Here is a 25182-nt window from a genome sequence, read left to right as displayed (position 1 = left end):
CAGGACCTTCAAAAGGGTGATGGGTAGGAATGAAATGAGATGTGTCATTTATGCTCCTAGAACGCCTGAAGTTACTACTTCAATGTTCGGCCTCTCTATGTGGCCAGGCTGTGTAAAAGTCCTACACATGTGGTATCGCCATACCCGGGAGGAGTAGCAGAATGTGTTTTGGGTTGTAATTTTTGCTATATACATGCTATGTGTTAGCAATATCTTATAAATTGACAATTTTGTGTAAAAAAAAAAAAAAAAAAAATGCATTTTAATTTTTTCCACATATTCCAAAAACTTCTGGAAAAAAATTGACCATTCAAAAGACTCATTATGCCTCAAAGATTATACGTTGGGGTGTTTGCTTTCCAAAATGGGGTCATTTTATGGGAAATTCCATTGTCCTGGTACTCCAGGGCCTTCAAAAGTGTAATAGGTGGTTGAGAAATGAGATGCGTCATTTTTGCTCGTAGAACGTCTGAAGGTGCCACTTTAATGTTGGTGCTCTGTATGTGGCCAGGCTGTGTAAAAGTCTCACACGTGGTTTCGCCGTACTCGGGAAGAGTAGCAGAATGTATTTTGGGGTGTAATTTGTTGCATGCATATGCTGTGTGTGAGAAATAACCTGATAATATGACAAATTTAGTAAAAAAAATATATAATTAAAAAAAAAATCTTCATTTTGCAAAGAATTGTGGGAAAAAAATTACAACTTAAAAGAACTCACCATGTTACTTGCTTAATACCTTGGAATGTCTACTTTGTAAAAAGGGGTCATTTGGGGGGTATTTGTACTTTCCTGACTTGTTAGTGTCTCAAGAAATGAGATACACCTGATGTACGGAAGGCCTGATCAGATGTGATCAATTTTCAGCGATTGGCACCATAGTTTGTAGACTCTAACTTTCACAAAGACCAAATAATATATACTAATGTGGGTTATTTTTACCAAAGATATGTAGCAGTATAAATTTTGGCGAAAATGTATGAAGAAAAATTACCAATTAGCAAAAATGTATGAGAAACAAAGAAAAATGCATTTTTTTCACAAAATTTACGTTTGATTTTATTTATAGCACAAAAAAAATAAAAAACCCACTAGTGATTAAATACCACTAAAAGAAAGCTCTATTTGTGTGGAAAAAAGAACGCAAGTTTCATATGGGTACAGTGTTGCATGACTGAGTAATTGTCATTCAAACTGTGAGAGCGCTGAAAGCTGAAAATTGGTCTGGTCAGGAAGGGGGTGTAAGTGCACTGTATTGAGGTGGTTAAAATAGGTTGATCTGGTGACCTATCTACTTAACAGAAGGATGTTAATGAGTTTCTGACAGACCTCTGTTTCTTAATAGGTTCTCCTCAGAAACCAGGTGGTTAGGCTGAATTATGCTTGATGCAGATGATAGAGTTGACCTTGGCACAGTAGATCTTCCCCGACAGGTAGGTTCCACGGACGGGGGGGGGGGGGGGGGTAAAGAGTCCCATTTGTGAGATAACGCATCCACCCAAAGTGCTTGACCCTCCCTTTGAAGAGAAAAGAAAACCAACACCTTTTGCGTTTGACTGGTTTTCAAACAGGCCCACCTGGGGGATACCCCAACTTTTGGTGACGATCCAGATCTCTTGGTTTAACAACCATTCTGACTCTTAATTCCCTTCTGCTGAGAAAATCTGCTAGGACATTTTGCATGCCCTTTAGATGAACTGCCGATAGTGAGGCCAGGTTTGACTCTGACCAGGACAGGATTTGGTGAACTAGCTCCATCAGGGTTTTGCTCTCCGAAGTGAGCCTCCCACCCCCCACGCTCGCATCCATTGTTAGGACTCCCTTTGGCTTTCCCGACAACCAGGCTACTGAGACATTTCTGTGATCCCTCCACCACCAAAGTGACCTTCTTGCTCTTGTTCCTAGTTTGATCTTTTTCTCCAAGGATTCCTGATGCGACCATTTCAGGAGTATGTCCCCATTGCAAAAGACGAGCATGTAACCTGTCCCACTGTACTGCTAGAATTGCCGCTATCAACAGGCCTAGCACCGACAAGGCCTTCCTCACTGAAACTTACAGGTTGGATTGAACCTCTCTCAGGGCTAACTGAATATTTTCTACTTTTTCTTCCGGGAGAAAGACTTTGTAGTGTCGAATCTATCTATTACCCTAGGAACCTTATTTGCAAAGCAGGAATAACACATTCAACTTCTAAAGATTTAGGAGCCAGCCTAAACTGGATAGGTGCCTCTGAGTTACTTGAAGGTTGACTATTACCCAATCTTCTGATTTCCGCAAAAAGTAGATCGTCCAGATAGGGCACTATGGTGATCCTTTCAGTCTCAGGGAATCCAAGGCCTCCGCCAGGACGTTTGTGAATACTCAGAGAGAGGAAGAAAGGCCGAAAGGAAAGCAGCCCTGAACTGGAGATGCCATATCTGGAAAGGGGGTTGTCGTCTCTTAGCAGCTTATTCGAGGGGGGGGGTCTAAAGAGCACCCCTCTACCTCTCCCCCTCTGGGGATTCCAGGATCTTTTTTGACCCCCTTCCTTTTCTTTTTGGGGCTCCTGAGAAGGACAAAAAAAATTTCCTTAGCAGTACAACTTTCTTCTTCTGCGGAAAATCTTTCTTTTTATCTGCCGTCCTGTCCAACACGGTGTCTAACTCGGGCCCGATCAAACCTCCTGTAAAACGGGATGGCGCAAAGTTTCATTTTCAAAACGTGACCAGGTTTTGAGCCATAGGGCCTGCCTGGCCGAATTGATAATGCCGAAGGAGCTAGCGGAAATCCTGATGGACTCCGCTGAGGTATCCGCCATATACTTGACCACTTTTATGAGCGTAGAGAATTCTAAAAAATCTTTTCTAGGAGGTGCCTGCTATCACGTGCCCTTTAAGCTGATCTAGTCAGCACTCCATGTTCCTGGCTACTACTGTAGAGGCCATTGCCAGCTTCACGTTGGACAAGGACAAATTTCATGCCTTCCTCAGCAGTATCTGCCCTTTTAGCCATGTCTTTAAAGGTGAGGTCCGTACACCTTGAAACTTGGGAAGAGGCCGCATCAACTTTTGGCCTTTTGTTCCACACTAAAGCCATCTTCTTTAAAAGGGAACCTCCTTTTTAGGGCCCTGGGGAGAAACTTATCCTTTTCTGGCTCCTTCCATTCCTATGTTTCAGCCAGTACCTTGTGGACCAGAAACACGGTTTGGTCTCACCTAGCCCCTGGTACATCTTATGTAATAATTTCGTCCTTTTCCCCCTGTATATCCAAGGTGGTATACACTGCTTTAAGTAAGTCATCCACTTCTTCCAAAGTCAGTTTATACCTGGACTGTGTAGGAACTAGCCGCTACCACTTTTGAGAGAAGTGAAGAATGTGAACTTTTTGATGACTCAACAATGTGATCTTGTAATTAGCTTTTGGCTTTCCGGCCTGGCTACTTAACATCAGAGTTCCAGCCTCACGGTTACCTGCACGATTCCCTGGAATCGTTCTTGGAGCTCTTTGGATTCCCTGGATAGTTTTGGAAAGCTGATCGGGCTATCCTCGCTTGACTCGTCGCCGACATTCGAATCCACTCTTTCCGGTAGAAGTGTACCCCTTATCTTAGGTGGAGGACACACTAATCCTGATGCTCTACATGCCTGCTGAGGCCTTTGGACCCCACTTCTAAGCAACAACTGTAGTGGGTGACTCCAAATGTTTACCATGGTCTTATTTCAGCTTTGGGACTTTCTCACCTGTTTTTACTCATTATATACATGTTCTGTTTTAGATTCATTATAATTGAGATTGATTTTTTTTTTTTCACTTGCACACAATACTTGATATATTGTTCAAGGTTTGATTTATATTTTTAGCTCTGCCTTTTTCATTGATCTTATACCTGGATAGTGGACCTCCTCCTGGCAGAGGATTGGAATGGGGATTCCCCCATGTTAGGGCTAGCCTATACTTATTATCACCACACCATTCCAGAGGGAAGGAACAGAGAACCCAAAAAAACCTCCACTATATGTGCCTCACGGAGCCTCCCATCCCTGCTGGACTGTTAATGGGACATGCACCCTCAACAGGCAGCTGCAGGTTTATGAAAAAAATAAATAAAAAAAAATAAACATGCACATAATAAACGGAAAGAAGGCACCTGTGTACCTCCCTTACCTAGGCCCGGCTGGGAATTTGGACGCCTGCTTCTGCCATCATTGCTGGCAACTTAGTCTCCTCCATCCCGAGCGCCACAGCCGACCCGTGTCTTTTAAAAGGGTGCTCCCCTTCTGATGTCCCCACATTCGAGGGCCAGAAGGAAGCCCCAGGCAGAGGCTCCACCTCTTTCCCCTGCATACGGAACAAGTTGCTGCTACACCCCAAGTCACCTGCCATCCAGGACTCGGGGCTGAGATGCATGCACACCCAACCCCCCCCCCCCCCACCACCCCGAGAAGCTCACTCCCGGGGCAGACCTTCACTCCCATGAGCCGGCAGAGGCACTGGAGAAACACCCCCCCCCCCCACATGCACCGGGGGGGAGGGGGTGCTGGGCTGGTCAGAAGAGCTAAATCTGAAGGTACTGCTAAAACCCGCTCCCTGGAGAGCATGCAGCCCCTCTAGTCCCCCAGCAGCGCTTCCACCATGGCAGAGGAAACACTAAAACCAATAGCAAGGTGAAATCAGCTATATTTGAAAGGGCATTAACATGGCAGTGTTCCTTGTCAAGGGGTGGCACTGTCCTGAAAGGCGGGGGGGGGGGGGGAGTGTAAAGATGGGACAGGAGGAAATGGTCAGTTGTTTCTATAAGGGGGTCATAGCAGAAACAGTTTGAGAACCACTAGGGTTAGGGTACAGTGTAGGTCTGCTCTAAGCACTTAATGGTCCATAATGCAAGTGAAAAGGAAGTACCATAAAAGTCCTGACCAGATTTCAGTTTGAACTTCCTGGACCAATAAAATGCTCAGGATTACATAGTAAAGGCAGCATTTGATCTGCTATTCATTACGCTGCTTTTATTTGAATGCAGCATGCACTATTGAGGTGCTTTTGCACTGCAGGCAATACAGGACAAAAAAACCTTTTCTTGTCATAGCACTGCATTTTCCAACCAACCTGTTCCCATACCTGAAGTCATGTTTGCTTAGAACACCAAACCACATGAGCTTTTAGGTGGAACTTTCTGGGAAGGCATCGCTAAGAACATTAGGGTTCTTTTACATGGGGCAGACACCACCTGTGATCTGCTTGCTCTGAACGTGATCTGTCCGCTGAGCAGGCAGATGGCAGCTGTGTCCGCTGCGCTTAAGGAGAGCAGACAGCCTGTTCTTGTCTATGGGCAGCTGGATTTAAATGGACTGTCATCCAATCTGCTGGAGGGAAGGGGGGAATAGATCCCCATCGGTCTGTTTTTATCGCATCAGACTGGATTGGAGGTAGGCGTAAACCAGACAGGTCCATTTACACCAGCTACTCCATAGAAGATTCAATCAGATGCACCTGAAAAATTAATAGCAGACACGATCAGAATGTTAGTATGAAAGGGGTCTTAACCATATGTATGTCTAGATATGGTGCAAATAGCAGCAACATGAAAGCCAACTTTGTGCCAACACACAGCATTGACATATGGCAACCTCTTAGGCTGGATCCACACCTATGCATTTTTTTTTTTGTGCTTTTTGCAGATTTGCACTACAGAAAGTGTTCCATAGGAAACCATGTTAAGTGGACTGTAGTGCAAATCTGCAAAATGCACTAAAACTGCATAGGTGTGAATGAGGCCTTACTGCCAGAATGTTGTTTGCATTTCATGCCTGTACAACATTGAACTCTTCATGCAGTGCCTTTCAAAAAGTATTCACCACCTTGGCTTTTTACTTATTTTGTCAAATTACAGCCTTTAGCAGGTTTATTTATTATTATTATTTTTTAAGTCTGAATTATATGTGATGGATCAGAAGACAATAGCCTAAGTGGGTGAAGTAAAATTAGAAAAATATATACATAAAACTATTTTTCTGAAATAAAAAAAACTGATAATTGGCATGCGTGTATGTATTCACCCCCTTTGTTATGAAGCCCATAAAAAGCTCTGGTGCAACCAATTACCTTCAGAAGTCACATAATTAGTGAAATGTGTGGAATCTAAGTGTCACATGATCTGTCATCATATATACACACCTTTTTGAAAGGCCCCAGAGGCTGCAACACCTAAACAAGAGGCACCACTAACCAAGCACTGCCATGAAGACCAAGGAACTCTCCAAACAAGTAAGGTACAATGTTGTTGAGAAGTACAAGTCGGGGGTTAGTGTTTACAAAAAAAAAGGCAAGCAGGGCATCAGAGAGGCAGCATAGAGACCTAAAGGTGTACATAGGACAACAATAAGCCATACACTCCATATAGTGTTGGGCTTTATGGCAGAGTGGCCAGGCAAGCCATTACTTTCAGAAAATAAGATTGCACATTTTGAGTTTGCAAAAAGGCACATGGGAGACTCCCAAAACATATGGGGGAAGGTGCTCTGCTCTGATGAGACTAAAAATTGAACTTTTTGGCCATCAAAGATAACTGTCTGGTGCAAACCCAACCCAAAGAATACCATCCCAACAGTGAAACATGGTGGTGGCAGCATCATGCTGTGGGGATGTTTTTCAGCAGTCAGGCCTGGGAAACTAGTCAGAGTTGAGGGAAAGATGGATGTTGCTAAATAGAGGGATATTCTTGAGCAAAACCTGTACCACTCTGTGTGCAATTTGATGCTAGGATGGAGGTTCACTTTCCAGCAGGACAATGATCCCAAACACACTGGTAAAGCAACAGTTGAGTGGTTTAAGGGGAAACATGTAAATGTGTTGGAATGGCCTAGTCAAAGCCCAGACCTCGATCCAATAGAAAATCTGTGGTCAGACTTAAAGATTGCTGTTCACAAGCACAAACCATCCAACTTGAAGGAACTGGAGCAAGGAGGGATGGGCAAAAATCCCAGTGGTAAGATGTGGCAAGCTCAGAGACTTATCCAAAGCGACTTGGGGCTGTGATAGCAGCAAAATGTGTATCTAATTTGGGGGGGGGGGGGGTGAATAGTTATGCACATTGAATTTTTCTGTTATGTTGTCCTACCTATTTGTTTGCTTCACAATTAAAAAAAAAAAAAAAAAAAAAAAAAAAAAAAAACTCCCATCAAGCTGTGGGCATGTTCTGTAAATTAAATGATGCAAATCCTCAAACAATCCATGTTAATTGTAGGTTGTGAGGCAACAAAACAGAAAAAAATGGCAAGGGGGTGAATACTTTTGCAAGGCACTGTATGCAACTTCTGCAAAGATACCGTGCAATATGTATTCAGATATTTATTTTTGCAAAAATACACATACCTCTGTTGTACCAACACCCCCAAAAAAACCTGAATAAAATAGTGGCGCTGAAGCACAAACTACTGAATAAAAAAAAAAAAAAAAAAAAAAAAAAAAAAAGTGTATAGTGACACCAAAATATCAAGTGGAAAAAAAAAAAAATCACTTTTTTTTTCAAATTACATTTGTGTTGCAGGGGATGCTCAAATTCTAAACTTGTATCTTGGTGCAGACTTCTGGGAAAAATCAGGAAGCATATTACACAAGATGGAAATTACGTTTATGTCGTGTGGTGCGGGAGGCAAGTGGCATTCTGTACATCTGGTTACAGAATTCCTCCAGGTTGCCATACTGCACTGCATTTTACAGAAAATTACAGCACTGCTGATTGAAAACTAAAGATAATTTTTAATCACATTCAATTACAATATAACTTACGTTGCATTTGGTTATTTGCTTTATCCCATTAAAATGGAGTTACCCTATAACTTGTTTGAACGAACATTGGGCAAAAACAAAGTCCAAATGTAAAAAAAAAAAAACTTTATTCCAAGAATAAGAAGGATATCTTAGAAGAACCAGGATAAATTTACCATTCTGAATAAAAAAACACAACTCAGGTTACTACCAACATGCTTTATTTCATGACTAGGTTACAGTTTAAACAAAAAAGCTAAATTTCAACATAGGTAGCATCCTCTTGGTCATATAAAAAGCATGCGGTTACACCAAATGGGGACTGACAGTTGTCTTCACAGTCTATGAAATGCTAGCTGTCACACTGATCCTAAAGCTTTAAAGCAATAGGCATAAATGACTTTGAATTTGTGACCTAATTTCTTGTTCTAACTTCACTGGCTGTATTTTTCTCCCCCAGATAATGACTTGAAAAAAAAAAAAATTCTTATCAGAACAAGGTCACCAATAGTAGCAAAACTGTGGCAAGTGTTTTACCAGACAGGGAGAAAGAATATGTATCGTGCAAACAAATAATAAAGAGCTGACAGAGGTTTTAGCATTCCCCAACCAAAAAAAATTAAAATATATTTTTTGGCTCGCTTGAAAAACTTTTCAGAGTACATCACAGGACTTTATATTCATGACTACTATGCTGCCACTTTCAGATGAATGGACATGAACCAAAAAAGGGCAGGAACGCCACCCAGCTCAGCTAAGCCTCAGTTTTGTCGCAAACAAAGAACATACAAGAGGGGAGGGATCTGTGTGTCATTTGATGTACTCCAAGAAAAGGACTTTTACAAGTAAACCAAACATTCTAAATTTCTTAAACACACATCACAGGATATACAGAAGACATATTTATGACTAATTGGGATGTTCCAAAGCCAAAAGAAGAACAAGGAGGAACCCTACTACAAGGCCGCTTGCAAGCCCTTCTACCCAAAAGTTGCAGAGGCCTGAACATCTACCCTGTATAACTTAAGAAATGTATACTGAAAGGATATTTGGCTGAAAAGCTCTGGAGTGAAACTGGGCAAGAGACACAGCATCCATACATCTCTTCCTACATGTGGCCACCAGGACATAAAATAAGTAACTTTAGGGGAAGATATTTCCAGCATTAGTAAATTCAAGTTTTTGCACATCTGCCAGGAAGCCCACCATGGTCTTGTGCATCTACAACAGCTCTGGGCCCTGAGACTCCTCCTGGAAGGGCTCATCTACAGAGGATTTCCAATCCAACAGCTTCCTCCTCCTCCTCTCTTCCTCTGATAACCCAGACTCCCGCAAAAGGGATGCTTGTGCCCCAGGCTTTCCAAACCAAAAAACTCCAGAGTGCAGATCTCACAAACAAGAAATGGCTGCAGAACATTCCTCCCTTTACTTTCCAAGACATGGAGGGTAAAAAACAAAAAACAGATTCAGAACTAACACTTTGGGAGCCATTGCGGGGCAAACTGTGAAAGGGGTCCTCCCTAACTTATTGAGGAATCTGAGATCCCACCTCATCGTCCTTCACCACATCTCTCTGCCTGTGTGAAACGATAGCTTGCAGAAGGTTAATAGATCTGTAAAACCCAGTAAATGTAGTTGCTACCCAGCTGAGAGGAGTGTTCGTGTAAGCCAGAACACCATTGTGGACAGTTACACCAAGATAGAACAAGTGCCCCAATACTTGCTATGTCCAGCACCTAATGGTGAGTCTGTTGCAGCTGTGCAGGACTGTAGCAATCTGTTGCTGAATCACTGGACTAGTTCTGCATAGTGGTGTACCAAAAGCCTATGAATGCATGTGTTTGAGTCCTAGAGTCGGCAAAATGGTGCACAAGCTTAAAACGATGACTCTAGTGTGATCTCTGCCCTGCACCTTTAAAAGCACCCTGCCAGCGAGATAAATGGATACATTGTAACCCTGAAGAACGCTGTCCACAGAAGCCTGCTTCAACTGCCAACATTACAGGTCTTCCCCCATTCTTGCATGTGGGGTCCGAGTAAAGTGACTCTTCGCCATAGCGACCAATCGCAATAAAGCCCTTTTCTACGCCAATAGGGGTGTCGGGAATAGGCCAGGAAATAAAACTACACCTCTCAAAGAAGATCTTCAGGAGGGACATCTGTAGACACATCCATCTCCTAGAAAAAACAGCTAATAACTCAGGTTTAGCTGAGAGGGGTTATTTCTGGGTGGGTTCCTGTTTTATTTTATTTTTTTACACTGTCCATTCACTTGAACGTGGCAGCACAACCCCAAGTAGTCATGAAGTCATGTGTCCTGTGATGTACGATTAAGAAAGGCATTTTAACTTTTGTCTGTGTTGCTGCTAGGGACAAACCCGACAGGGGTTCTAATCCTTACCCACCTCATCCAAAAATAAAAAGAATAAAAAATAAAAATTGCCTATAAAACTAGAATAGCATTTTCTGGTCTGACTGGTCCGTTAACAAGTATGCTTTAAAAACATATCTGAGGGGAACCTGATAGGACATAGTATTGAAAAATGGCAAAGACCGTCCCCTTGGCAGTCTGTTCGGTTAGACCGTACTCCATTACAGTAGTGTGGGCTGCCTCCATTCACTTATTTTTGCCCTATGGTTACCTGTAGTGGAGAAATAAGGTAAACTGCAGATGACCACAAATTGTGGCAAAACCCTTAATATTCTGTAGTAATGTGACAAAGGTCTATATCGGACAATCAAATACAAGCTTTGTTGCCTAGAAGAGCACCCGTGTCAGAGTTGGGTGCTGGACAGGTGTCAATTCTTTAACAAATTTTTATAGGCCAGAAAATACATATTACTAACGTCAATTCATAACTTAATATTCATTTACTTACATTTCTTAAGAAAAATTTCCACGTTGAGAAAAAGGTTACCTCCGTATAGCACAGACCAGAGCCCCTTCCACTGCCTGGAACTATTAGAACACAATTTTTTCCTGTGAAAGGAAACCCACTACCCTAGCTAGTACTGTTGATAACATTATGCTTTTCCTGTAGCATTACATTTTAAAAAGGGCCCACAAAGCAAGTGCAGCCTAGTATTAGGCAGAAGTGTGAAGCAGAGGACCTCTTTTAAATAAAATAGTGGAAATTACTGAAAAATATCTATTATGAACAGCAAATGAAAAGGCTACTGACATTTTTATTACCAAGAAAACCATTGTACATTTTAAAAACACTTTAGGATAAAACATAGAATAGGAAGACACCTTTTCTGCAGAGTCAAAAAAATAAAAAAAAAATTAAAAAGGGAAAAAGAAAATAAGAACATACATACACTATTTTGTACACAAGGAGAAAAAAGTTGCAAGCAGACACTGATTATTCTGGTCTGCACACTATGCTACAGGGTCGCAACGTCAGACCCAGAATACACAGAAAGAAATTTAATTCATGGATTTCTGTAGTCCTGGCGAGCCTGCAAAATTGAAAGGAAAAAAAACAAAATGTGAATACTTCAATGTAGAAAACAAACTCAACAAATACAAAAATGACCACACCAAGCCTCCAAGGGATTTTTTTTGCCATTAAAAAGGCAAAGTAAGACTGAATGATGTAAGGCTTCGTGTTCATTATGTTCTGAAATATTGTCCAATGCAAAAAAAAAAAAATCCTGGCACCAAAACATTATCACACGTGCAAAGTACTGTGCGATTCGGGCCACATATCTCAAGATAAAGAAAAAACAGTGATGTAAAAATGACCACCATCCTGGTTTAAAAAAACAAACAAATAAACTCTTTAAAAATGAAGTAAGCATTGTCACTATTGCTTAAAGTATAAAAAGTCAAAATTACCAGGTTCTTTAGACGGGATAAAAATAAATAAATAAATAAATACCCTTTGCACTTGAACCTGTAAAGATTTCATAATACAATTAAAAAATGTCTGAAAACTGTATACCTCCACAGAAATTAGTGACCTTAATTAAAAAGAAAACAGAATATAGCACTGGAGACATGGCATGTCAAGTTTAAAGGGCATATTAACTCAAATATTCTTGCCCAGGAACACATGCATTGGATACTAGTTTATTTTTCCCTTGCACATAGTTTATATATGCATATGGGATTGTGACAGTCTCCATTTACGATATATTCCTATAGATTTTTACCATTGGTGGAGCCTAGACACTTAGTCTATTCCCAAAGTAACATATGCTCCTTTAAACATCAGATACTAGTCTATGTCCTCGCACTGCTGTATTGTGGAGATTTGCACATCTCAGGCAGATACAGCGCATGACTCGGAGGACATAAAAGGGTCGTTTTCCTGTAATGGCAAAAATAATGTGCTTTAACACACAATGGGAAGTTTTGTTTTCAGACTAGTCAACTCGTGGAAAAACTTAAAGGAAAAAAAATGGAATTAAAACATAGCTGTTGAATTGTGCACTCTAAATACCAAAACCATGATGGCAACTTATGACATTTACAACTCCCGAGAAAGGAAAAAAAAATGTAGATAATTATTGTAAATGCCTGAAAACATTTCATGAAAGAATCTAGCAGAATTGCAGGCATAAAAAATATTTATATTTTATACAGCCTCAAAGGAGTACTGAAGAATAAAAGCCTAAACAAGAGGAAAAACACTGCAATCTGAACTCAATGGAAAGCAACACACCTAGCATAATGGACATAAAAGTGGTCTCAATCACTGAAAAAAAAAAGTTCTAGGCCAAAATTTTGTTTTATAGGCGCGGGTGTAAATCTAGTGTTTAAAGCAACCATACATTTAGTACTTTATTTTTCAAGTGCCCAGTCACCACATGACCTCAATGGTCCAGCACAAATCTGCAAACAATAAAGTGCAGGTTCTGAGCAATCGCACCACTCTAAGACAATGGTTCCCAAATCAGTTTCAAATTCTGTTGGGCATTCCATTATACCCCCACTGTGGGCTTGAAAAGCTCCAGTGTGAGGAAAAAAAAATAAAAAGTGCACAATGAGTGCCATTAGGTCACCTTACCTTCAAACAGGTTGTGTGAAACACAAGTGACCTAAAAGATTCTTTAGAAAATAAGCCCTAAATTGATTCAAACCATCTTGTCAATGTCCACGGAATATTTTGTATTAGATTATTTATGGAAGATGCCAAAAGAGGATACAAAACTTACTCAAAGCAAAGATCTATGAAATAACAGCAATCAAGAAGAAAACAGGCATGTATTTTACACAGAAATGTTCTAAGTTGCGTACCATGTGATATTTTTGCACAAGAATTCAATAAAGATATTCTGGCTTTCAAAATAGTCAGATTACACTTCAATCTTTTCAATATTTGGCAAAGTGAACCTGTGCCAAGACTATGCATACTGCAGTATTTACATATTCCAAACAAGTACTAAAAAAGCAATGTAACCACTTCAAGTCCAGATAGTTTCACCCTCTTCCAGTCCATCCTCACATATTTTGCTATATTTATATCCTGATTTTTGATGGGTAACCAGACTAAAAAAAGTAGTATATGGCATTAATGCTGGATCTCAAAAACTAGAGCCAATATGGAAAATTCGTGCCATTTTAGCAATTAGTGGGTCAAATATACCCAGAAACAGATCTAACATTCCAGGCACCAAAATGTATGTTGGTCTGTGAGCTTTCGTCATAAAACCACACCAGAATGTATTCCAAGTTTTTTGAAGATGTACTTTTTTGCCATAATTCTTTGGGAAATGACAATATTTTCCAGAATAGGATTTTTATAACTGCTTACCTGTAAAATCATTTTCTTTAAAGTACATCACGGGACACAGATTCATAGTAATTACTATATGGGTTATAGGCCACCTTCAGGTGATGGACACTGGCACACCCTAAGACAGGAAGTCCACTCTATATAACTCCTCCCACTACTGTACCTGTTTTTGTAGCAAAGCAATACACCTGTATCCCAGAAAGAAGGGAGGGACCTCTGTGTCCCATGATGTACTTCAAAGAAAAGGATTTTACATGCAAGCCGTTCTAAAAATCCTGTATCATGGGACACAGAGCCATAGTAATTACGTGGGATGTCCTAGAGCAATGCTAACTGAAGGGAGGAAGACAAAAAAATGAGGGCACCATGAGATCAGAGGACTTGTACTGAAGCACATTGAGCCCAAAGGCGATATCCTCATGACTTTTTACATCTGCCTGATAGAATGTGGTAAATGTAATGACTGAAGACCAAGTTGTGGCCTTGCAGATTTGAGCCATGGAGGCTTGGTGATGCACTGCCTACGAAGCAATAACAGCCCTTGGGGAGTGCGCTTTGATTTGAAAAGGTGGAATCTTCCTCCTTAAACCATAAGTTTGAACAATTACTTGTCAAATTCATTTGGAAATAGTAGATTTTGATGCTGCCTGTCCTCTATTAGGACCTTCAGGAAATGCAAACAAAACAACCATTTTTCGAATCTGAGCCTTCAAGTAGACTGACTGCTCTCACCACATCAAGAGAACGTAGTGACTTTTCTCCGGAAGAACCGGGTTCTGGAAAGAATGAAGGTAGGTAGAATACCGTAGTTTAAATGAAAACTTGATATAACCTTATCTTTGTGAATAAATAAAATATGGCTCTTTACAGGAAAGAGCAGCCAACTGACAGCACTCTTGCAAAAAAAAATAAAAAATATATAGTTTCCTTGTCAAAAGGACCAAGGGAATATGTTGTATAGGCTCAAAAGGCCGTTTCTGTAATGCCGACAGAACTAAATTCAAGTCCCAGGGGTTCAGGGGTGACCTAACTGGAGGAATAAGCCTCTTTACCCCCTGAATAAAGCTACGAACCAAAGAATGCGAAGCAAGCAGTCGCTGAAATAATACCGATAAGGCAGAGACCTGGCCCTTGATAGTACTCCAGGCCAACTTAATTTCTAACCCCATCTGTAAAAAGTCAAGGATCCTACATATGACATACTTCCTGGGGTGCAAACCCTTGGATTCACACAAGGAGACCTATGCCTTCCAGACTCTAATATACGATTCTGGAGGCCGGCTTCCTTGCATTAACCAAGGTAGATACCACTGAACACGACAGCCCATGCTTCTTCAGAATGTGGGTCTCAATAGCCAAATCGTTAAATTTAGCGTTTGTAAGGTAGGATGGAATACCGGACCTTGTGAGTGATGGTCTGGACGTGGTGGTAACGTCCATGGGTCCCCTACCGCCATCTTTATGATCTCTCCAAACCAAAACCTCCTGGGCCACAAGAATCCCGACTTCCCTTCCTGCTTGATCCTGCGAAGATGTCGTGGAAGCAGCAGAACAGGAGGGAATGCATAAATCAGTGAAAACCGATTCCATGTAAATACCAAGGCATCTGTTCCGCAAGCTAGCGGATCTTTAGTTCTTGACACAAATGTTGTCTATCTTTTTGCTGAACCTGGACGCAAACAGATCTACATCCGGAATCCCCCATCTTTGGCCTATTGTAAGGAAGATATTCGGGTGAAGAGACCATTCTCCTGGGAACAACTGCTGGCGACTCAAGTAGCCCCCCTGCCAATCCCTCTATTCCTAGAATGAAGACTGCCGATAGGCAAGGTATAATTTTTTCTGCCCACGTTAGGATAGGATTCACCTCTCTGGGCCGCACGACTTCTCGTGCCCCCTTGGTGATTGATATAGGACACTGCTGTGGCATTGTTGGATTGGATCCAGACAGGAAAATTCTGTAATATGAACGTCCAGGCCCTAAGGGCCAAGCCTGCTGCTCGAATCTCTAGAATATTGATGGGCAAGGTAATTTAAGACCTGGACTATTTCCCTTGGACAGTCACCTCTTCTAGGACTGCTCCCCAACCCGAAAGGCTGGCATCTGTTACCACCTTCCAGGTAACTGGAAAGGTTTTCCTTTCTGCAGATTCTTGGTTATCAACCACCAACTAAGGCTCTGGCGCACCTTTGGAGACAAGCACATTGGGAAATCTAGAGCTTGGACCTTCTTGTTCCAAGCCGATAGGATACTGTTTTGCAGCAGTCTCGAATGAAACTGAGCATAAGGAACGGCCTTGAATGAAGCCACCAACTTTGCCAACAACCTCATGCAAAGCCGAATGGAAGGATTCTTCTTTGCCTCGACTACCTGAAACCGCTCCCTTTTGGCACTGATCTTCGCCTGGGTCAATACCACCCTCTTCTGCGTTGTATCTATAATCAGACCCAAGTACTCCAATTTCCTTGATGGTTTAAGGAAGATTTCTTTAGGTTGAGAAACCAACCTAGGTAATTCCAGGTAGTTGACTGTGGTGACCATTAGAGCTGCCACGACGCGTCGACGTAATCGACTACGTCGACTAAGAAAATACGTCGACGTCCGTGAATGGCGTTGACGCGTCACGCACATGTCATCTCGCGGGTAAATGGCGGTGACAGCTGCTGCTCCTGCTCCCGGGAATGGGGAAAAAAGTTCAGGTGCAGCCCGAAGATCCAGACCACGACTTTAAAAAAGGTATGGGAATTCTTTAAACAGAGGCCAGATAAAATGGTCCTTTGTTCCCTCTGCAAAACCGAACTGGCGTACCACGGCAGCACTACTGCGATGCACGAGCACCTCCGAAGAAAACATCCTGGCGCACTACGGCCTCAAACGGACGAGCCATCTTTGTAAGTACGTACTTGCTAGTATTTTGTTCATTTTGGGAGACAATGGGAGTCATTTGTGGTCAATATTTATTAATATATTTTATATGCTCATGCTGCTACTGCTAGTAAGTAAGATACATCATTATTAGTGCATGCTCAGGGGCCAGGGGTACATATTTGTTGCTGTGCTAATTTCTTTTTTTTAGTGGCCATCTCATGTTTTTTTTTTTAATGTTTCACATTCACAAGGCACTTTTTGCACTGCAGCCCTCTTGCTGATCTGGGGATCCCTCAGGGCATGGTTTGACAACTTCCTGCAATGTATGAGCCGAGAGAAGAGATGCCATGCTTTTCTTCCAATACACAGAGCAGCAACAATATAATATTAATTTAATTGCAGACAGACATTTACAATTACTACACTACCCGCACCCCCTTTTAAATACGCACCGCGCAGTACAAGTACATTATTAGCAGCATTGAGCATTCATGTTGGTTAAACTTGGTTCAGGTTCCTAAATGTTTATTGTGTGTCTTTTCTGGGGGTTTTTTTCTCGAGAAGAGGAAAAGCTGTGTACAGGAGTTCTTCTTACATGAAAAGGATGTCACCGTTTGCACACCCCAAATGGCCGTTGCATATACCAATAGCATACTCAACATGATTGTAAAAGATATGAGACCAATTTCCATTGTAGACGGTCAAGGATTTCATGAGATGATCAACACGTTTTACCCAGGATACACACTTCCCTCCAGGTCCCATTTCACTAAGCTGATGGAGAAGAAATAGGAGGAGAATTTTGATAGATTGAAAGCATCACTCAAAGATGTGAAATCAAAAATAGCTCTCACCACAGACGCATGGACCAGCATTGCCACAGAGGCATACTTGGGTGTCACATGCCACTTCATCAATGAAGACTGGAATCTTACATCGTACAATCTGACCACTATGCCACTTGAAGATCGGCACACAGCTGAAAACATTGCTAACTGGGTGGAAAAAGCAGCTGAAAAGTTTGAGATATCCATGGCCAATGTAAATGTAGTTGTCCATGATAACGCTGCAAATGTTGTCGCTGCTCTGCGTATATTGGAAGAAAAGCATGGCATCTCGTCTCTCAGGTGTGCTGGTCATACATTGCAGTTAGTTGTCAACCATGCCCTGAGGGATCCCCAGATCAGCAAGACCCTGAGGGCTGCAAAGTGCCTTGTGGAACATTTAAAAAAAAAAGTGAGCTGGCCACTACAAAGCTTAAAGCAAAGCAGCAACAAATGGGTACCCCTGAGCATGCACTAATAAATGATGTATCCGTAAGATGGAACAGTACTTTACACATGATCAGCCGCCTGCTTGAACAGAGGTGGCCGGTGACTGCAACTCTTTACGATCCTGATGTCACACCATGAGGGAAGCGCTTCCTAGATTTAAAACATCAGTGGAGCTTACTTGAGGAAGTGGAACAAGTCCTGAAGCCATTTGAGTGTGCTACTGTTTTCTTGAGTGGAGAGTCCTATGTGACTGCTTCCGCTCTACCTCCTCTGGTAAAGGGCCTCCAAAAATCCATACAGAGCACAATTTGCGAGACAGCAGCAGTCAAAGCTTTCCAAAGTGTTGCTGCACAGGAGATGACATCAAGATGGGAGCGGGAAACTAAATTCAGAGATGATGGTGGAGAAAATATATGTCTTATTGCAGCAGCCCTGTACCCCAGATTCCACAAACTAAAATTCCTGCCAGCAGAGGACAGTTTAAAAGTTCACCTCAAGGTCCAAGCTCTTGCTTTTGAAGTGAAAAGAAGATACGAGGAAGAGCAAACGCAACATCGATGCGAGGAACAGTGGTCAACCAGTGCAGACATGAAATTTTCTGAGAAGAGGCGAGTGTCTCTGTTCTTAAAATTCAGATGACCACCACAGTAATGGCGAGGATGACACTGGTCACATCCAAGATCAAGAAACCCACAGTGAAGTTGTGCGGAATGAGATACACATGTATTTCAGTGAGCAGGCTATTCTAAAGGAAGAAAACCCGCTGAAATGGTGGAAGGAAAATGAAGAGGTTTCCCATTTTGGCCATGCTGGCAAAGAGTTACTTGTCTGTGCCTGCAACATCAACCCCATCTGAAAGACTTTTCTCAGTTGCTGGCAACATTGTGACTAAAAAAATAGCAAGCCTAACATCAGAGCATGTTGATATGCTAACCTTCCTCCATTGCAATGGTAAAATATAGCATTGTAATAGAGGAAGTAACACAGGCCCCCAAACTTTTGCACTTGTCATGACTGTGTTGTGTTCTTGTTGGGCTGTATTAGTGTATGTTGAGATGGCTCATGGCTGCCTTCAGTGTTGTATTGGCCATATTTTTGCACAGCCACAGTGTTGAGCAGTGCTTTTGGTGGGCTTGGTTCCTCCTTGCTTCCTTCCTTGAAAACCGTTACCTCCTCAGGTATGTTTTACATTACAATTAAAGTAACACACCACAAAAATACTGCTCAATCAGCACTCTGACTCTACAATAACACTATGTATTCAATCATCAATGATTACAATTACATAGTGTTATTGTATGTTGACCAGCATTTTTGTGGTGTTAAACAACAACACTTTAGGTCAAGAGGCATAATACCATATAAATGGCTCTCTAGGGGCATGAATTGGGCATCTTACTTGGGTTGCACCGATACCACTTTAAGACAGAGTACAAGTACCAATACTTTTTTCGAGTACTTGCCAATACCGACACTTTAATGTCATGTGACAGTAGCACGAATATGCAGCAGTGATTAGGCATGTACTGTGTCAGTAGTTTTTATTTCATTTTTTCCTTTTTTTGGTCAGTGTTTATTTTTTTATTTTAATTTTTTTTTATTTAACCTTTTATTATTTTTTAATTGGCTCTGTTGGGGGGGCTTTGGTGAGATATCAGGTGTCTCAACAGACCCGACATCTTCCCTTTGAGACAGGGAAAGTGACTGAGGACAGATTCCCCAGTCCCTTTCCCTGTAACCGCAGCTGCACTGAAGATGAATGGACAGGAGACGGAGGCAGTTATCACTGCCTCTGTTCATTCAGAAAAGGAAGTAGCTGGTAAATGACATTTACAGACTCCTTCCTCCGCTCTCCAGCCTGACACATCCAGGACAGGAGCTCTACCACTGTAGCTGCAGGCATTGTGGAGAAATTTGTTAAATTTCACAGCAGAAGCATGGAGATCATCTCTTCTCCCCTCTTTACAAGGAAAACTGAATCTTGGCAGGCTGGAAGCCCTCTAACGTAAAAACACAGATGTCTGAGCTTCTAGGAAAAAAAAAAAAAAAAAAAAAAAAAATCTAATTTCCAATATCTTCTCTATTGTAGATAACCATTATGATTTTTTTTTTTTTTTTTTTACCACTGAAGCAAAAGCTGTGTGTTAAATCTCAAAAATGCATTGGCAGGTAGGATCTGGCTTAGGCCCCCTGGACACCTCACACATCCTGGGGTCTCTCAGACTGGACTTCTCCATTAACTAGTTTGACCTTGAGTATCTGGGATAGGTTGAAAAGTACTAATCATTATGCCCCTCTGACTTCACCTCTAGGGGGCTACCCATGGTTCTTACCAGCGAAGGAATGTAGATTCTGCCATTTATTTATTTTGAATTTTGCAATCCCTATATGGCACCCTTCCCTTTTGTGACCTGGAAATATCGCCAACTGACAGATTTCATTTCCAAACTGGATCACCAACCACGTCCAGTGACTAGTCTTACAACTTTTGAATCTATGTGTAGACATCTTTCTGATGCCAGACATTTACAAATGTATAAATTGGTACTAGGAAACTGCTCATCGATGGTGCCCCATTACATTAGGGAATGGGAGAAGGTGGTTGGAATGGAATTCACAACCCCTCAGATCCAACGGATCATTAAATTGACCCATACTTTGTCTATTAGTTCCTGTACACAAGAATCCTCCTTGAAATTTATCACCAGATGGTATAGGACCCCCCCGTCTGGCTCGTGACCGATGTTGGAGGGGACGTGACCACTGAGGCACGTTCCTCTACATTTGGTAGTCCTGCCCCAAGATTATTCTGGGACACCATTGTCCCTTGGAAATGAAAAAACTTTTCCTTAGACCAATCACAAACTCCCTGTTACATCTTTTATTTCATGGGATTTCATCTTCTATAAAGGCTTATTAAAAGAAGTGTAATACCTCATTTATTAAATGCCACAAGGATTTTCATTGCCAGATTTTAGAAACAATCCACTTACCCCACACTATCTGCTTGGAAAGGGGAAGTGGATAATAATATGGAGGCTGAACGCTGGATATAAACTGTCAAGGACCAACAAGAAAAATTTAGAGATATATGGATGTACTATTCACAAGAGATACCAAAGAGTTAATAGGGTCTCTATAGGGTTCTATTTTATATGTCTTATAGTAACCATTTCATATGTTATGATACAGATTGAAATCATAATGTATCCCTCTAAGTTTGAAGTATTGTACCCAAGTAATGGTTAAGTAGTTTTTATATTGTTTTTTTGTTTAGTTCTCAGACAGGTCTCATTTCAAAAGGCTTTTCTGAGTATACACTGGATGCTTATTTGTGCCGTATTATGTTTGTTCCGCATGGGTCTTTGCACACTGCAGAAGAGATGACAGTTGCAGAGACTCCTGTGTTATTGGCAGGTTCATGAATATGTAGTCACTGTATGTTTAGTTATGAGAACATTGGTACTGTTATTTTTGTTGAAAAGCAATAACCTTCTATAACAAAAAAAACACACACAAACTCAAAATGTGTGGGGCTGTAATAGACAAAAATGTGTCCGCTATAATGTCACAGCCCCGATAAAAATCCCTCATCGCTGGCATTAATGGAAAAAAAAAAAAAAAAAAATGTATATATTATATATATATATATATATATACACACGTGTGTGTATATATAAAAAATATTAAAAATGGCATAAATCTCATTTTGTAGACGCTATAACTTTTGAGCAAACCAATCAATATACGCTTATTGCAATTTTTGTTTTACCAAAAATATGAAGAATACATATCAGCCTAGCCCTAAACTGAGGGAAAAAAAATTTGTTAAAAACGTGGCATATTTATTAGAGCAAAAAGGTAAAAGGATAGTGTTTTTTTTTCTCAAAATTGTTGCTTTTGTTTAGAGTAAAAAACAAAACAAAAAAAAAACAAACAAAAAAACCATCAATTTTGTTTGGGTTCAAGGTTGCAAAACCGCGCAATTGTCGGTTAAAGCAATGTAGTGCTGAAATGCAAAAAATGGCCTGCTCATTGAGCAGGCAAATCTTCTGGGGCTGAAGTGGTTAAAGTTGTGAATGGCCTATAAAGTCCCATTCAGGGATTTGTAGTTTGGGTTACCATATTGAGGACATGGGCTTTTCACTTCCTCTCTCAACAAATTTTCAATACTAAGCTTTTAGAAACCCAACTGTAGAGTCTGAGATTTTTGAGTACATCTACAATACATGTAGCTAGAGGGTAGAGCTGCATGATTAATCGTTAAAGAATCAAAATTGTAATTCTGCCCCCCTCCCAATCTTAAAACAGCATTCCCCAATTCTATACAACAAGTGCAGAGTTCTCTGCTCACTTCTGACAAAAATAAATAAATGCAGACAGCCTGCCAAGTTTAAATCAACATTGGAGATGACTATAAACAAAGTAATATTTTGTTCTTAGAACAAAAAGGAATGAACTTTGATCTGTAGATGAGGGCAGTTTAACCACCTAAAGACTAAACGTTTTGACATTTGTAGACTACAAGGTAAAAATCTGTATTTTTTGCTAGAAAATTACTTGGAACCCCCAAACATTTTTTTTTAGCAAACCCTAGAGCAGTGATGGCAAATCTTGGCATCCCAGATGTTTTGGAAGCACATTTCCCATGATGCTCAACTACACTACAGTTACATATAGTTACATAGTTAGTAAGGATGAATAAAGACCAGTCCAACCTGAGTGGACATTGTACACTCACATTGGTCCCTACCCTCAAGGAGCCGGGAATCCAAGGTCCCCATTCATATACCAGGGCCAACATATCAGCATGTCTTTTGAGTGTGGGAGGAAACCGGAGTACCCAGAGGAAACCCACACAGGCACAGGGAGCACATGCAAACTCCAGGCATGTATTGTGGTGGTTGGGATTCGAACCAGCAATCCTTTTTACGGTTAGGTGAGTACCAACCACTACACCACTGTGCTGCATGAGTATCATGGAAAATGTAGTTCCAAAAACATCTGGAGTGCCAAGGTTTGCCATCACTGCCCTAGAGAATAAAATGGCGTCTGTTGAAATATTTCATGTCACACTGTATTTGCGCAGCAATCTTACAAAACGCAATTTTTGAAAAAAAAAACAAACACACTGATGAATTTGAAAAAAAATAAAACAGTAAAGTTAGCCCAATTTTTTTGTATAATGTGAAAGATGTTACGCCGCGAGAATTGTGATCTTTATTCCAAGCAAAAAAAATAAAAATTGTGATTATCATTTTAGCCAGAATCGTGCTGCGCTACTAGAGGGATAAGGAATACTTTGTTTAAAAGTTTTTACCGCTTAAGAATATGTAGACACTTTAATGTCCATAGTTTAGGCACAGGTGCACTTTAACTTTATGCTCCACTCTACAGTTGTAGAAACCTTAAGATGCTTATTAGTATTCATGTTCCATGTCATTTTTTTTCCTGCGTGCAAGACATATATGCCGTTTAACCGACAAAAAAAAAAAAAAAAAAAAAAAAAAAAAAAGGGGCTGTAATGTATAAGGCGTCTTTCTGACCCACAGCCCCTAATCAGATTTTCCTTCTGGTCTAACCTGTTTAATGATAAGGGAAACTTAATGGTTGTTATACAGCACACAGACTCCAATTCACTAGACTGTGTACAAGACCCAACTGTCGCAATAATAAAACAATTTTTACAATAAAATTAACTTACCAACTTATTTGGAAATTTTTTGCTTGTACATATTCATCATTCTTTGACGAAAAGCATCAAAGTTGTCATCTCTGGACTGACCGGGTTCTTTTGATTCAGTACCCAGACCCTCCCCAGCAGAGACTGTACCCCTGAGAAAGGTAAAACAGTTATTGATGTTAAATCATTAGCTTTTATGTATAACTTAGCTAGCCAATGTTTCTTCAGCTAATACAGGCCATATGCAGCAAAGTGAAAACAAAGATGTTCAGAAAAGTTCATGATCAGATTCTTGCATAGAATTATTCCACTGAGTGGAGGAAATCAAAAATGTCCACAAGGACTGGCCTTCTACTAGCTGTGGCACTGGTTTTATTAGTTTGCTGGGAATAGGATATTTGTACTCACCATAAAATCCTTTTCTTGGAGTCCACTGGGTGACACAGGAAGTCATTTACCGTTCTGTTATACATACAGCCAACAGAATTGGACAAAAAAAATTAATAAATAAAAAAAACAAAAAACCGAGGGACGTAGAAAGTCTTGTACTGCAGGGATGTCCAAGAGCAGTCCAACTGAGGTGGGCAACAAACAGGCCCACAAAAACAACAGCACTGTCTGCAGCTCCAAGAGCTGCCTGAAGGACCTTACGCCCAAAGCTGGAATGACATGAAGCCTTAAAATCTGATAACACTTGAAGAACGTTTAAACAGATGACCAGATGGGCATGCTTACAAACCAGAAAAACATTTGCCTGATGCCAAACAGCCCATGAGACACTTACGGATCTAGCAGAGTGTGCCCTGACAGAAATGGTGGCACTTAATTCTTAAAGAGTAACTACTTATGTTAAAAAAATTAATAAACCCCACACCCCTTCCATTTCTGCTTTAAAGGAATAAGAAATGGTAGAATAAGAAGCTGGTTCACCTTTAGGGGGGACGCCAGGAATGACAGTCTTTTTAAAGCAAGGGGTGGCTCCGAGATAAACTCGACGCCTGGACCGCATCCAAGCAATGGTGGAAGATCTGAGTAACTGATCCATCCAATGAGCTGTAGTCAGACAGAGGGAAGGAAGAATGTCCCGACTGAGGGGAAAAGCCAAAAACTAAAGTGCTGGGCTTCACCACCACTACCTTTGTCCAAGAAAAGAAAGCGTTTTTTTATAGGATAAGGTTTGCAGACTAGACTCTAGCCTTGCAGAGGCGATGGCAGCAAGAAACAAACCTTGCGAGTGAGTGTAAAAAAGGGAAGATCCCAAAAGGCAGTTTTTGAAGGGCAGAAGGAGCCAAGTTATGATCCCACAGAGTCACAGGGGAGCGAACAGGTGCAGCCACATGGAAGACACTGAATTGCACCAAGAATTTCCTGGGGCGACAGCCTCTCTCATCAGGCAAAGAATGCCTTCCACGTGCCATATTAAGACTTACAGGAAGTAGGTTTTTCTAGCCTTTGCCAGTGGGAAAAATCTGCCTGCCAACAGACCACGCTTGGGATGTAAATGGCAAAGAAGGCTGGAACATTAAGTTTTGTTCAGGGCAGGAGCCACACTGCTTCTCTTGCTACAAAGATTTATGGCTGCTCCCTGGTGGCCGATTTATGCCACTGCCATAGCAAAGTTCGACTGCATCTTGATCAGATGACCCTCCAACCAGGAGGTCCAGCACTGCAGGAACAACCAAATTGCCAAAAGTTAATAGGGGAACACCACTTCAATGCCCAAGTCCTCTGAACTAACAAGATACCCAGGACACCTCTCTGACTAAACAGGTTGGCATTCAACATGAGGATCTTTCAGAAGACTTAAAGAAAGCACTTCTACTCCAGGGCCAGATATCTAAAGCCACCAAGCCAGAGATAATCTGGTCT

The 25182-nt window shown here is 41.2% G+C and overlaps 1 protein-coding gene across 2 annotated transcripts in view; it reads right to left on the bottom strand.

The window, feature by feature from the left end:
• Positions 1-7947: 7947 nt before the first annotated feature.
• SUGP2 (SURP and G-patch domain containing 2) overlaps positions 7948-25182 on the bottom strand; it is a 61702-nt gene continuing 44467 nt past the window's right edge. For both annotated transcript variants that reach the window (XM_077475469.1, XM_077475468.1), the window contains exons 10-11: positions 23335-23465; positions 7948-11205 (exon numbers count right to left, since the gene is read on the bottom strand). In XM_077475469.1, coding sequence (XP_077331595.1) covers positions 23339-23465 — 127 coding nt within the window. In that variant the 3' untranslated portion in view covers positions 7948-11205; positions 23335-23338. The remainder of the gene's footprint in view (positions 11206-23334; positions 23466-25182) is intronic.

This window comes from Lithobates pipiens, unplaced genomic scaffold (assembly GCF_037356315.1).
Source record: "Lithobates pipiens isolate NorthernLeopardFrog02 unplaced genomic scaffold, aLitPip1_a1.2 Scaffold_13, whole genome shotgun sequence".
Classification (NCBI taxonomy): domain Eukaryota; kingdom Metazoa; phylum Chordata; class Amphibia; order Anura; family Ranidae; genus Lithobates; species Lithobates pipiens.
This window is presented reverse-complemented; position numbering and strand designations above follow the sequence as displayed.